The following is a 15,099-nucleotide window of genomic DNA, read 5'->3' on the forward strand; positions in this document are numbered from 1 at the left end:
TGTCTTACTCACTTTTTCTTCATTACCTCCTTCAAACAGAGTTGAAGAAAACTTCTTAAAACCGGACATGAGGCCTGGCTCTGGTGCAATTTTACTTGCAGAAAGTGGCTGTTGTGAGAAGAAGGACCCAAACAGCTTTCCACCCTCCGTAGAAGACGACATGAAACTAAATTTTGACAAAGCAGATATACTTGGCATTTCAAACACAGGTTTACTAGTATTTGCATCTAGAGGAACATTCGTTGGTTCACACTGTTTATTCAAATCATATTTGGGGCTAGTTGCTCCTGTAGTCGTTTCATTCATTGTTAAATGTTCTGTCAGCTCTGCAGGAACATTTGGTTCCATTTCAAGGGTCCGATTCACATCTGGCTGGTAGGCATTAATGTCTGCCTGATCCCCTGGAGTGACGACTACTGTTTCAAGAGTAGTGCTCAGATCTGACTGGCACAAATTTACATCTGCCTCATCAGTTAGAGCTCTGGGTTCCAGTTCAAGTACACTATTAAGGTCAACCTGGGAGAAGTTAACATCCACCTCAGTGGCAACTTCTTCTGTTGGTTCTTCTGTTACATGTGTAGTGCCCACATCTAAGTGACACAAATCGAGAGATGTCTGGCCAGTTATTATTGTCTGTTCTGTACCGATTGCACTGTCCAAATCTGAATGGCACAGGTCATCATTCCCCAACTCTACAGAGGGCTGTAAATTAGCATTCAATTGAAGTACTTCAGGCACTTGATCTTCACCTGAAACCAACATTTCTGAAGCATTTAGCTGAGACTTCTCTTGACTGGTTTCAAGTCTTTGATCTTCTCCAATATCTATTTGCACACTAGAATCTTTTGTGGAGTTCTCTTCTGAGTCTGATGGGCAAGTTTCCTTCAGAGAATTGCTGGTCTTTATTTCAGACACTTCGGCTGCGGATATTTCTTCTAGCTTTTTGGAATCTTTTATAGGAATTGACCCTATGGTGTCTTTCCCACAATTGCTTTCTTGAGGTTTGGCAGTGGGTTTCAGACAAACCTCCTCTTTTGATGTTTCTTTTGCACCTTTAAAAATGCCAAAAACATCATTTGTGAAAGTTGGAGATGGCCCACTTGGGAGAGAAGAGAGACCAAAAAAGGAGGGGCTTTTCTTTTGAGCACTAGGAGCGGCTGGAGTTTGAGAGTGGGAGAACAAGCCAGATAAAGTTCTAGGAGATTTCACTTTTGTCATGAAGCTTGAAAATATTTCCACTGAAGAATCCAGTACTGATTTGTCATTCTCTGGTTCCTTGGGTGTGTTTTGCAAATGAGATGTTTCTGGCATTTTTGAGAAAGACTTTGACTCTTGTGCCTGTTTTAATCTAAGTCCAGAGGAAGGCTCGGGTAATTTGTGCCCAGGTAATTTATGCTTGGGTACATTCAATTTTTCTTCTGAGATGACCTCCTTTGATACACTGTTGGTAACATTTAAGTCATTTAAATTTGTGAAATTGTTTTTTTCATCTGAAACTGAACTGCCACCCCCGTTTCCAGAAGTTTGTCCTTTTGAACATGAATACTCTTCCTTAGCTGAGGAAGGTGTAATATACTCTTCCTTTCCTGTGCTGTCTGGGAGATGTTCTTTTGGCTCCTGAAACCCTGGAGAAAAGGACTCACTGTCCTCTTGTAACTTAGAAACTTCAAGGCAAGGATCGGAAGAAACTGGCTCTGTTGTGGCATTCCTGTCAACCTGTGAAGGCTTTTCTACACCGCTCTCTTTGCTTACTTCAGCAACGCTTTCTACTGACCACTCTTCTATGGGAGCATTTAATTCATTTGCATTGCTGGGGAAGTTGTTCAATGTCTCTTGTTTGCCAACCACTGGCTCCACAATACCAGGAGCCTCTTTTTTACTGTCTAACCCCGATTGTCTGGTAACTCTGATACTAGAGTCAACAGAAACGCTTTGCTTCATAAATGGCTTAGAGGTTGCTTGCTGAGCATGTTTTACAATGTTTTCCTTCTCTGGAGGAGTTTGTGGTTTTTCATCCAAAAAAGATGTCAGATTGAAGAAACTAAAGCTGGAACTACTTTGAGGCACGTTTTTCTTGACTGTCGGACCAGTCGAAAAGAAGGAGGGAAGCTTAAATAGCCCTTCTGTTTCTAGCTGCTCAGCATTAGGAACATTAGCAGCAGATGCTGAAGATGTAGGGGTCTCTGGTCCACTCAAGAATGAGAATATGCTCCTGCCGAGTGGTTGTGCTGGCTGTGATTTTGAAGCAGTGGCATTTGAAAAACTGAAAGGCAAACTAAACCCTGACTCTCTAGATGTCTGATCTGGCTTACTTGGTTTCATTTTATCAGGTATGACACTCGTAAGATTATCTCCTTGTTGCTTTGGCATAACCACTGATGCACTACTGTGTTGCATTGGGGGCTCTCTCAATTGACCGATTCTGGGACCTGTGTGTACTGGCTTGTTCAATGCATTTCCAGAGTTTTTGCAATAGTTGTTCTCCTCTTCTACCTTTCTGCTTGGTTGCTCCATTTGTATACTATGACTAGGCGAGGTCTGCTTGTTCAGAGTCTCTGTTCTAATCTCTCCAACAATGGCAGAAGAAAGGGACTGCATGCTACTATGCTGGCTGCCTGCCTTTTCAAATTTCTCTCTGAACTCAACTGGAACTCTATCGGTTTTTGGTAGAACAGTGGCATTTGCCAATTGTTGAGAAGAGACTGCATCTCCTTTGAAGATATCCCCCAGGGAACCAAACAATGATGATATACCTGAAGTCTCCTTTCTCTCCTGAACAGTTTTATCATTTTCTGCCAGATTTGATGGCTGCGGCCCTTTGTTCACCTGTGTTTTAAAGAAATCAAAAAATCCAGAACCCTGATTTTTTTCAGCTGTTGAACTTGCAGAAGAATCTTCTCCTAAACTAAAGAGTTTCAAAGCACTTTTAAATAAAGTTTCCTCTGGCTCTGTGGACGACTGGTTCTGATTTGGCTGAGGTTTCTTGTGCTCCTCACCACTTACTTGGGGTCCAAGATGACTTGAAACTGGACTTGTCTTAATGGTCTTATCTGCTCTATTTGCCTTGCTATCAGGAGTAGTTTGGCTTAGTTGAGAAGATGATTTTGTTAATCCTTGATTTTTCATATGGATGTTTTTCATCTGAGTAAATTCATGCTTTTCATTTCTAATAGATTCTAGTTTATGAAATTCTGTTACACCATTTCTCCCTAATTCAGGCTCAGTGGGAGTCTTTTGCCCAGTTTGTGTATCATCCCCTAATTTTGATGTTAATGACAAAACATCATGTTTATGTCCAGATAATTTTGACTGTGTACCTGTTGTCTTCATGGTAGACTCCTCCAAAAACTCAACGTCAGAACCTGAAGCCTTTCCAATTAAGCCACCCAAAGCAGAAAATAAAGATGCGACTTTGTTCACTGGTGTTTTTTTATCTTCTGCAGTCTTTTTGAATTCTGTCCAACTTTCAGCAGATGCAGAAAGTTCATCTGTTTTATGAGAGGACTGAAACAGATGGAAGCCAAAAAATCCTAATGATCCACTCTCAGAAGTGGTTATAGGGATGGTTTTGTCTGATTGCTTGATGTCAAACTCTTTATTTAACATCCAACTAGAAGTCACTTTGGAATGTGTTCTAAGATCAAGGGTTAGTAGAGGTTCTTCTGAATAATACCCACTTTCCTTTTCAGGCCTAAAATCTACTTTGAGTTTTTGAAGTTTATAACCTGAAAAATCTAATGGCTGCTCTCTTTGGTAATAAATAGACTCTTCAAACATTTGTGAAAAGGTCTCCAAATTCATGTTCATTAGCTGATCACTTCTTTGCAAAGCTACAGACAAATCAAGAGGCTTATTTATAAGGTAATTATCTAGCTGCTCCTCTTCAGCAAACCACAATAGTTCATCTTCACTGCCAAGAGGGACTTTGAAACCACAAACAGCAATGTTATCTTCCAACACTGCCCTTGGAATTGAATCCATCTGAAAGTTATAGCTCCAATATTCTTGATGCGAGTACATTTCAGGTGCACATACATAGACATACTGTCCTGTCGGATCAGTGAGCAGTGAATAGACATACTGACCATCACTATACATGTAGTATCCACATTCACCATCTTCTGATGGCCACCATACACCATGCTCAAGCAACGTCAGCCAGTGCTCGTACTCCTGACTGTACGTTGAATACACAAAACTTTCATCCATACTTATAGACTCTTGGTCAATTAAAGTCCACATAGTTCCATCACAACCAGATGAGTAGCTTAAGTCCATAGGCAACTCTTCTAATGAGCAGTTGCAGTCCGTTTCAAAAGGTGTAAGATTACTGCCATTTCCATTGAGAGAACTAGTTGCCCGCATGTCATTTTCTTCTAAACAGACTTCTTGAAACACTAACTGATCAAAGGATTCATATGACATTCCACTTAAATCTATACTCTGTCTGTCACAATTTCCATTTATTCTCCAGTCGATAACATTTGCATTTCCATCCTTTTTACATAGATTCATTACTGTGTCATTTGGCACAGGCCAGTCCAAAAACTCAGTAGGTACATCAAAGTTCTGGTTTAAGACATAATAAACTGGCTGTGCTACTTCCTGAGCGTCTGCAGAAAACTCTCCCGTGTCATACTCCCATTCAAAGCTAGAATGACTTCTTGTTTCTTCAAAAGTTGGATACTGCTCCGTTATGTTATGGGCTTTACCATCCAACAAAGAAAAGTTAAGAAATTCATTGGATCCTTCATTTAAGAGAGTATGATACATTTTAAATTCTGTATCTTGGTTAGGGATTTGCCTGCCAATTACAGATTTCCCAGATAAGTCTTGTACCCTCTGTTGAGAGCACAGCTCATTCTGAGATGTAGAGTGCCCATAGTAGGGAATATGGTGTTCCTCTGTTTTGTTTACTATTACGTTGGGTAAATGATCACTAGTTTTGGAAGATTCAATCACTTTTGTGTCATGCAGTTTCTCTTTTGGTCTGAATACGAAACTTTTCAAAAAGCTGGAAGTTTCTTGTTTTTCCTTAGGGATTCCTTCAGCATCAGACGTTATGTCTGAACCACTGGATTTTTTTTTTAAGTTGGACTCCTCACTTCTATCAAAAAACTTCATGAGGGCAAGTGAATTTGATTTCATCTCATCTTGCTTACAGTCAGACACATCTTCACTTGAAGAAAATTTAAATTTTCCAGAAAATAATCCAGGTGAACTGTTTTTCTGGTTGTCCCTTTCATTTTTAACATACAACTCTTGCCTATTGGGAATATTTTCAGAAGAAGAAAACCAAAAACGTCCCGAAAGCAAACCTTGTTGTGTGTTTTTCTTCTTTGTATCATCCTTGCTTTTAAGGTCTCTCTCTCCACCAGAAGACATGGATTTTAAGTCTGTTGTGTTTAGTCCTGCTGTCGTCATATCCTGTTTTATATTTCTACTTTTTTCCTGACCATTCACAGATCCACACTTTGTATGTGTAACTTTAAAGGTGGTCGAGGGACTTTTTTGATTTCTATTTTCTTGTGCACATGTACTGTTTTCCTTATGAGTGTTTTTTATTCTTATAGGTTCCTCTTTATGATTTGGTATATTTGGAACTGAAGTAGACTTTAATGAGCAAAATTTGGCATTTCCTGAATAACTACTTTTGTGTTCATCTTTAACCGCTGAAGTTATGTCACTAAAACTCTGACTGCTTTGATTTTTTGAGGCTACCAGGTTTTCTGCAGAAGCAAATTTAAACAAAGAAGGAAAAATGCTTCCTTTCTCTTTTGTATTCTGCAGCTTGTCTGAAAAACCAAAACCACTAAAAAAAGGAATCTGTAGTTTACCAGTAAATGGGAAGGAATGTTCATTTGTGGAACTGTTTTGTCTTATATCATCTTCAGATCTGTGGCTTTTTGAGAATCCAGATGAGGCTTCTTTTTGCACAGATTCAGCAGAAGGAAGCAATAACTGGCTGAAGGATTTTTTGAGCGGACTGAAAAACTTATCAGATGTTATACCTTGCTCTGGAGGTTGTGAATGAACCTCCACTTTACTTCCACTTTGCTTGTTTTCCAATTCATTACCTGGACACTGATTTCCTGAAATGTTTATACACTCTTCTACAATTATGTCAGGCTGATATGCCACATGATGAAAATCTGAAGACTTCTGTGGCCCACCCTCCTGCTTGGGTACTACTAGACCCTCAAAATTGGCTTTCAAGCTAAAGGAACTGAGTGAGTTTGTAAGTTTACCAAAGATTGAGGATACAGAATTGCTGCTTGTGTTAACTTCTGCCTCACTTTTAGTTTCATTTTGATTAGTTTCAGAAACAATACTGGTGATTGTGTTCTCTTCAGAGGATTTCTCACTTTTGTTTGTCTCAGAAGCACTTATAAGAGGTCTTTCTTCCTTGGTTTGCTCATCTTTTATGATTACTTTTTTTGGTACTTCTTTTTCAGAGAAAATTTTTAAAGGATTAAACATACCTAAAACTGAATTCATAACTGAATTTTGATTCTGGGGTGAAGGCTGCTGGCTCGTGGTGGTGTTTTCTGATGACTCCTGAAGACAAGGAGCTGTAGAAGTTATATCCTCTCTCTTAGTGGCTTCTGTGTTACTGAAGTTTGCATCAGGCACCCCTTTGTCACTGCTTGTCTGGGATGGTAATAATGAATGTATGGAAACTTTTATATCAGCCTTACTTTCCACTTTCACTTCTGGGGCTAAATGCTCAGATTTAGGTTTACTAGAGTATCTCTTTGAGATTCCACCCTCTGATTGGCTTAGAGTTTCTGGTTTCTCTGGTGCTGAAGACACAAGCTTTTCAACAGAGGTTGTGAAGTGCTTTGTACTTGAGCCTATCTTCTCAGTGAAAGAACCAAATAAGGAATTTACTGTGTTCTTTACACCTGATAAGTCTGGGAGAGATTCAGATTTGCCTTTGCTGTTCTCTTTATGCTCCATTATAGCAGGTTTTGCCTGGTCAGGGTGTACATATTTCTCCGTTGAATTATCAGCATTATCCCGCATGAGTGACGCACACTCAGAATTTGTCGCTTTTGGGAGAGTACCAAATTTGCTAATCTCTTCCTCCTTTTCAGCCAAGTATTCAGATACAGTTTCTACCAGACACTGTAGTTCATCCAGCGCATCAACATATTCCTCACTTGGCTCTTCAACTGGAGAAAGCATCAAGTTTTGCACTGGATAGCCATACTTGCCTCCTCTAGTCCTATGTTTTTTGTCACAGTTAGCCTTTTGCAACTGAGATACTGAGTCTGCAGCATGATTATCTGTGAAGTGGTCAAGATGACAAACATTTGATTTGTACCATGTTTGTGAAAGTACAGCTAATTCTTCCATTTCATCATCTGAAACAGGTGAATACTGAAGCTCCTCAGAAGCACTGCTGTCAAATTCTTCAAGGTTATCTAATGGCACAAAAGTATTGACTGGTTGTTCAGAATTTGTTACTTCTTCACTGCGAAAGTGAACTGAGCCATCACAGTCATGGTTTGCCCGCTGCTTGATGGTCCACTTGCCACTTTTAACCATTAGGCCATTTTTGTACGGACGCAAAATTGGATAATCAGGTAGCTGTTCTTTATTTTCGATGCTGCAGCCATTAAATTTTTCAGTTCCTTCATATACTGGGAAAACACTGCTAGGTTCAGACCTAGTTGCTATACCACTGAAAGAGACTGTTTTCTCCACAGGAAAATGTAGACTTCCATTATAATGTAGGCTTATTTGTTCACTCTCATCAAAATTTTTGTATCTTAGTTTCTTTTTCCTTCTCCTATCTATTGTATCATATTCCTGAGGATATCTAGGAATATCTAAGGTTCCTGACTCCACACACACATTCTGGCAATATCTTGATCTTTCATGGTGGTTGAAAGTCTCCTTTTTTGAGTACATTTGGGTTTTCTTTACATTTGTTTCCTGACAATTTCTATTTCTATTACTTTTTTCTAGGAATTCCTCTATCAGCAGTTTTCCTATCTCCTCATAGTTACTCTCCCACTCTTCTTCTTCAACTTCAGAATCAAATGGAATGATCCTGACCTTTTCACTTTTAACTAGAGATCCTTGTCTAATAGACGAAAGATGAAAATAAAAAGGGAGAGAAGGCAAAAAAAGGGGGGAAGGAGTGAAGGGGAGGAAAGAAAGTTAAAATTTTTTTCAAAGGACAGTTTAAATGAGAAGACCAGAAGAACAGCGAATTAAATGTATTAACAAAAGAAATATAAAACATGGAACACATACAATGGTGTAGACACTGAAAGATCATCATCTACTGAGAGACTATATAACATTTCTTAAATCAAGGGATCAAACATTACCATAATAGTCTGCAGGGTCAAAAACTTCCATAACAATTATGACACAGATCTTCTACAAAAATTAAGGAATGGCTGTTTGAAGTAGAAGAGTTATCGGTGAAAGATTATAATAATGCAACTTCAGATATATTTTGGTGTCTTGAGATTATGGTGTTATAATTTAAGGAATGCTCAAACAGTTAATTGCATTTTCACTTGAATTTCAAGGACTGTATATTTTGCTAATATTAGGCAAGTTTCTGTTAATCTGAAAGGTGCTCATTACTTTAAAATGAATCCTGTTTTGTGAAAATAGCTACTGTAATTTTTTATAATAGACATTTAAAGCCAGTAATGAGGATAAGTCGTTTTACAAAGTTACCAGCAAATTAGGATGCCTCCTAGGGGCAGACCCAGCACTTGGATCCAGTGCACACAAGTCACAATTGAATGCAAAGGGAGCCATGTGAATGTGTGAAGAAAGTCTGTAGACTCTACAGTAATAATCAGAACAGTTAGGCATCAAAGGAATAGACCTGTTCTGATGTGAGAAATGTATTCAATTAAGAGTTTTTCCCCTACTTTATAAAAATGTTACATTTCACTAAAAAGAAACAAACAAACTTAAATACAACACCTGGAATGGAAACAAGCAATGACATCAGTCCATCATTAAGCTACAGTTCGGAAATACAGTGAAGGCATGCAAACAATGAAAGTCGGCTGAAGTATATCACGAGATGACATCACAACAGCAACATCAAGGAGATTAGACAAACATCTAGCTGTAAAGAAGTTAACCCACCTATCGGACAAATCTAGAGACTGCCTGCTTTCTAGCGAGTACTGGCGGCTTGTCATTTGACTAGACTCAGATGCAGATTCTAGGTCAGATCGGCCACTCACAGTGGAATCTATGCTATCATATCGCCTTGAAAGTAAATAAAGTAAGAGCAGGAAGACAGGTAGTTACATATTGATTCCAAACTTAATATTGCAAATAAAATTTCAACTAAAAAACCCACAGATAGGAAGTCTGGTACTCTAGAGTCACATCATTATTGGGACTAAAACATGGGCTAGTCTAAGAAAGAGCAAAAACAAAGATATTAGGCAGGCCAGGGCAGAGGGAAATAAAAATCCATGTTCTTATCTTAAAGGACCAGGATCACCCTTACTGGGGATCCAAATTACCATCATGAAAAGGAAAGCTCTCCCATGCAGCATTTCTAGAGACGTTTTTAAAATAGATATCTAGACATAAATCCTCATGGGCACTTAGATAATATGGTGACCTGCATGCCACCAAAAGAGTGGTTAGATGGATTGAATAGGAGACTGATTGAGAGTCAGCTCACTTTTAATGAAAATAGTTTTGGACCGAAACAGGCTGCTAAAGTCCTTTTAACAGATTTCCCTTGTCTTTAATGTTTTCCTACACACAGTCCGATATACTTACGAAATTTAACAATTGAAAAAAGTGACTTACCTGTTCTGTAACTGTTGTTCTTCAAGATGTGGGTACAGAAGTGTATTGTGCCCTGCTGGGTTTGTGCCAAACGCACCAGTGTCAGAGATTTTTCCCCTAGCAGTACCCGTCATGGCTGTGAACATGCCCTATGTCTCCTCATGACCCCTCCTGAGGCTATATAAAAGCAGCCCCGCCCTGACATCCCTCAGTTCCTTCACACTGGAGAAGCTGGTTTAAGACTGAAGAAGAGGGGATGGAGGGTGGGTTGTGGAAGATGTGTCCATACCAACCTCAGTTACAGAACAGGTAAGTCACTGTTTTTTCTTCTTCAAGTGGTTGTAGATATGCATCCCACTCAAGTGACTCCCAAGCAGTACAGTTCGGAGATGGGATTGGCGTTTACTTGAACAGCAATTACCGTTTCCATCAGAAGCGGCTGTGACAGCCCAGCACCAAGTAAATGTATGCACAGAGGACCAAGTAGCAGCCCTATAAAATGTCCAGTATGGGAACATTCCCGAGGAAAGCCACAGGTGCAGCTTGGGCCCTTGTTGACTAAGCCAAGCACATCTGTGGAGGAGGAATACTAGCTATGACATATGCTGAATGGATGCAGGAAGCAATCCACAGAGATACTGTTTGTGCTGATACTGCCTGATCTCTCATGCGTGGAGCCCTGCAAATCCGCGGGTATCTGCTTCATATCCGTATCTGCGGAAGCGGATCCCCTTGGACCATTTCTGCGAATAGCAGCATGGATGTGGATACAAATTTTGTATTGGTGCACAGCTGATGGTAAGAGCCAGGCAGGCAGCTGTGAGGAACCACAGCACAGATCCTCTACCTGCCCTGGGTAGGAGGCCTAGGGGGCAGGGACACTGGGCAGGGGGCTGTTCAGGCCCCATGCCCAGGGCAGGTGGAGGGTCCGCAGTAGCTCCACACAGCTGCCCGCCCAGCTCTTATCGCGGCCAGGCTGCAGCTCCGATCTGCCCCCCTGGCCAGAACCAGGTTGGGGAGAGCCGCACTGGCAGTTGTGGGGAACCTGGGTCCCCCCACCTGGCCTGGGGTTGCTTGGGTCCCCCCGCCAGGGCAGGTGGAAGGTTCGCCGCAACTCCCCACAGCTGCCAGCGTGGCTCTCCCCATATAACCAGAGCTGAAGTAATCCTTTGGAGAAGATCCTGGTAAGATTTAAAACCTGCTAAGAGGGGAGATGAGGAATCTAGGACTCCTAGAGCTGCCTGACGTGTTGGGAAGGGAATTGGTACAGCTGAGGTGACCTCATGAGAGAGTGGTTGCTGCTCTGGCAAAGGGTCCTCCGGGAGCTGTGGCTCGAGAAGATGGACACACTCCTACAGCCCTGCGGGGGCTACTCTAGAGGCTGATGCCCCTGAGGGTAGGCAGGTCTGCTTGCAACTGGGGTTGAGTCCTAGCTCTGTGAGAGTAGAAAGTTCTTCACAAGTCACAGGAGGAACACTGCAAGAAGGAATAGAGCATAGGAGGCCAATATAGCTTGTAATTGCTATAAGAATGGGAAACCTCTTGGCACCAATGTCTTTCCCCTGCAGGGAGCTTAGAGGACCTGCAAGATTTCTTCTACTGTGGAGGAGACGAGATGTGGAGAAGACGCCACACTGGGACCTAAAGAGCCCTCTGGATAGTCTGTGAGCATGGGCGTAAGCCACCGAGCTGGGGTCACAGGATATCCTGACTTACCCATAAACCAACAAGAAAGGTGCGAAGTCAGTCCTGAGGATGGGAGTGTTGTTGGTACAGGACAGGTTGCCATTAAGTCCAGAAAATGGCTTCCTGTCGGTGCTGAGGAGTATGACTGAGTCTGTGCAGGCTCAGAGGGGAGTCTAAGGCCCCTGGCACCAAGGCGAGGATGCAGACAGTGCCACAGAGCAGGAGTGCACCAATACCAAGCCCACAGTCACCTGTGCTGAAGGCAGCATGTGTTTCATCACTGGCACTGAATAAGTCGATGGCATCAACCTTAGCCCCAGTGTTGAAGAAGTTGAAGGGCCTGGAATTGCAAGTGGTATCAACAGACCCACTGAGTCCTGAGGTAGCAATGAGGGTGGCACAGACAAACAGAGCGAGTCCACTTCTGTGGGCTCAAAGGTACCGAAAATGGTAGCGTCACAACTGTGTCCTTAGGTACTGAATTCAATGTCCAGTGAATCCCTGATTCATCTTGTGGAGCCTCTTTTGAGACAGTTTTCAAGATGCAGAGTGACCCCTTTTCTCTTTCTGAGGGAAAATCAGGGTCCCAGGGTCTGTCTGTTGCCACTCCAGAGGCAGAAGGCAGCTAACTAGACTACAGGTACCACTAACAACTATCAAAGCTATTGACAAAGTGAAAAAAACTTGGTGACAAACAGAGAGGGAAAAAGCCACCAGGAAAAGCCTCACACATGGACAGCTGCGACTAAGGCCACTGGCAGTAAGTAGTAATTGAAGGGGGACAGGATGCCACCACATTACGTAATCTCAGGACAAGCCACAAGGAGACACAGGGCATGTGTACTGCCCTCACAAGTACTGCTAAAGGGAAAACCTCTGATGTTGGTACATTTGGTGCTACCATACCTGAGTGGAATACATGTCTGCAACCACTGAAACCACCAACCAGTCATACTTTCATCACAGAATTCTTTAACCAGTTCAAGCTCTGGACAACTGATTTTCCAAAAAACAGCAGGCCTTTACAGAGGCCTTGGAAATTGTTCTTCACAAATCAAAGCATTCGAGCATGTCTGCATTCGGGATTTTCATAGCCATGAAGCTGCACAGATGCAGCCTGATTAGGGCAATCCCCCAGCGAGCATGTTTCCCCATCTGTAAAATGGGGATAAGGATACTGACCTCCCTTGGGATATGCTGATGAAAAGAGCTAGGCATCATCACCACCCACAGGGGTAAAGCAGCACCAGCACAAGCCTTGCTTTCAGCAGTACAGTGCATCTATGCTGAGGGACAGCACTGGTCTAGCTATACCAGTGCAAAACCCCCTAATGTAGTCAAGCTCTCAGCAAGCAGCGAAAGAACAGAAGTGTGTCTAATTAAGAATACATACCAAAGCAAAAAGACAGTATGCAAGCAAAGTGGCAGAGAGATTTGTTTGCAACGTGCAATCATAATGAAATACAAATCTGTCCAACACAAGGATGTGGTGACAGATTCGTAGATTTTAAGGCCAAAAGGGATAATGTAGTCTGACCTCCTGCATAGCAGAGGCTAAAGAACCTCACTCAATAATTTCTGCCTCAAACCCATAACTTCTGTTTGAGCTAGAGCATATCCGTCAAAAAGATATCCAGTCTCGACCCAAAGACTGCAAATGATGGAGAATCTACCATCTCCCTAGGTAAAGAGTTCAAGATGCAATAAAAGCAAGCATTTTGCAGATGTGAATCACTAAGCTCACACTGCAAAAGAATTACAAGCATAATCACATACAGCTGGAGGACAAATCACCAGTAATGATGCAGAAGGAGTTCTTTATTGGGACTCAAATTTGGAAACCAAGAGATTAATAGATTTACAGGTTATAAGACCAGAAGGGACCACTGTGATCATCTGGTCTGACCTCCTGCATAACACAGGCCATCAGACTCCCCTGAATTAATTGTACTGGTTTGTGAACAAAAGGCGAATTTACAAACAGATGCTGGAGCTGGGCGCAATGTAAACAGCAAGCACAAGCAATCCCCACCACCACTACACACACAATCCCCTTCCCCCACAGAAAACCCACTAGCAGCCACCTAACGTTGAATTTTTAAAAAAAAAATGCTATTTTGATAAAGTGGGCAAAAAATAAGCCTATGTAGCAAAGCCACACTGACACGTCTGCGCAAGGACAGATGACAATAAGAGTTTGAAATAATTGAATAGGAAGTCCCATGTGTAATAAGTTATCTACTGCACAGGATGCATGAGAAAGAATCTGATTATGTCTTTAATGGTCTAGAATGCATTGAGAATAATACATCACACTGTTATAGATAAAAGTACAAAAATACACGTACCACCAAGTCCCATTAGCAGTGACAAAGTAAAAGCTGAATTTTACTGGTAAAATATGGTATTTCTAATTAGATACTAACTGACTGAGTTAACTGTATGATCACTATAATAAAACCACCACAGTTAAGGATATGCCATTAAACATAAGCACAACCCATGAGAACAACTGATGTCTAGACTTCAGAATGCAAGTGTACCCTCAGTTAGGGAGGTATGCCAAGGGTTTGGGAATAAGACCAGTTTGATATAGAAAGTGAAAAACTCTGCACCTCTCACTTTTTTGGTAGATATATGTTCAAGCGACTACCCTTCCCTTCCAGATTATTTCAACACATGAAGTGTATATCAAAGCATCATGTCCTATTTCTCCAAAACCTATGCCTATCAAGCTCACTAACATTGTCTCCTTGTTTCCTTGTGCTCCCACTGCCTATCCATTGCATCCACCTGTTCTTTTTCATATATTTAGATTGTAAGCTTTGTGGGCCTGCATTCTTGCTAAGTGTTTGTATGGCATCCTGGTTCCCGACTAGGGCTCTTAAGCAATACGATTATTATTATTATTCACCTAATGAGCTGGACAGGGTGAAGTAATGGTTGATAAATGCTGATTTGTGATCAAAAGAAGAACCACATAGACTGTATAATGTTCTGCTATGTGCAAAACACCACCTTAAATTGAAAAAGATCCGGGGGGGCGGGAGGGGAGAGATATCAATTTCTGGAAATAAACCCGTACTTTCTTACGGCACCAGGTACACACTGAGGCAAAACCCATGTTATGCAACAGTGCTATGTGCTAACAGGTAGGAAAAAGGGAAGAGACAAAGGCTCCTTCCTTGAATATCTTTGTGTGAGCAGCTGATAGAGGGATAACAGCTAACGTGAAACAGAAAATTAATTTGTCACCAGTGAAGAGGAAATTTACCATAGGACAGCACTGCTACACTGAGTTCCATTTGCTTCTAAAGGTAGCACACAATTGCCAGATGACATTTTCAATCATTCTACCCTTATTTATTTATTTATTTAAGGAAAAATAGAACCAATCAAGCTCCTAAGTTTGAACACATTCTAAAAATTCTTTTATGAAACTAGGCTGCAGGATCTGCCACAGTACTTGTGTTATTCAAAGGTGGAGATTTAGACTAGAAGAGCACATCTATTCACAAGGCAGGTGAGGATACCTTGTGCTGTCTTATTACAATACTTTTAAAACCTCTAGGCTGTCCCTCATCAGTTTGCATAATGCTTTCAGGATCTACAGTAAACTTTCAA

General features: G+C 41.4%; 1 protein-coding gene across 8 annotated transcripts in view; it reads right to left on the reverse strand.

Moving 5' to 3' along the window:
- Positions 1-15,099, reverse strand: part of UNC13B (unc-13 homolog B) — a 381,168-nt gene that overhangs the window by 224,797 nt on the left and 141,272 nt on the right. For 4 of the 8 annotated variants that reach the window (XM_073343298.1, XM_073343300.1, XM_073343299.1 and 1 more), the window contains one exon: positions 9,127-9,252. The exons of the other annotated variants lie outside the window; for them this stretch is intronic. In XM_073343298.1, the coding sequence (XP_073199399.1) occupies positions 9,127-9,252 (126 nt within the window). The remainder of the gene's footprint in view (positions 1-9,126; positions 9,253-15,099) is intronic. 8 annotated transcript variants of the gene reach the window in all.

Source organism: Lepidochelys kempii, chromosome 5, assembly GCF_965140265.1.
Source record: "Lepidochelys kempii isolate rLepKem1 chromosome 5, rLepKem1.hap2, whole genome shotgun sequence".
In the NCBI taxonomy this organism is placed as follows: Eukaryota; Metazoa; Chordata; order Testudines; family Cheloniidae; genus Lepidochelys; species Lepidochelys kempii.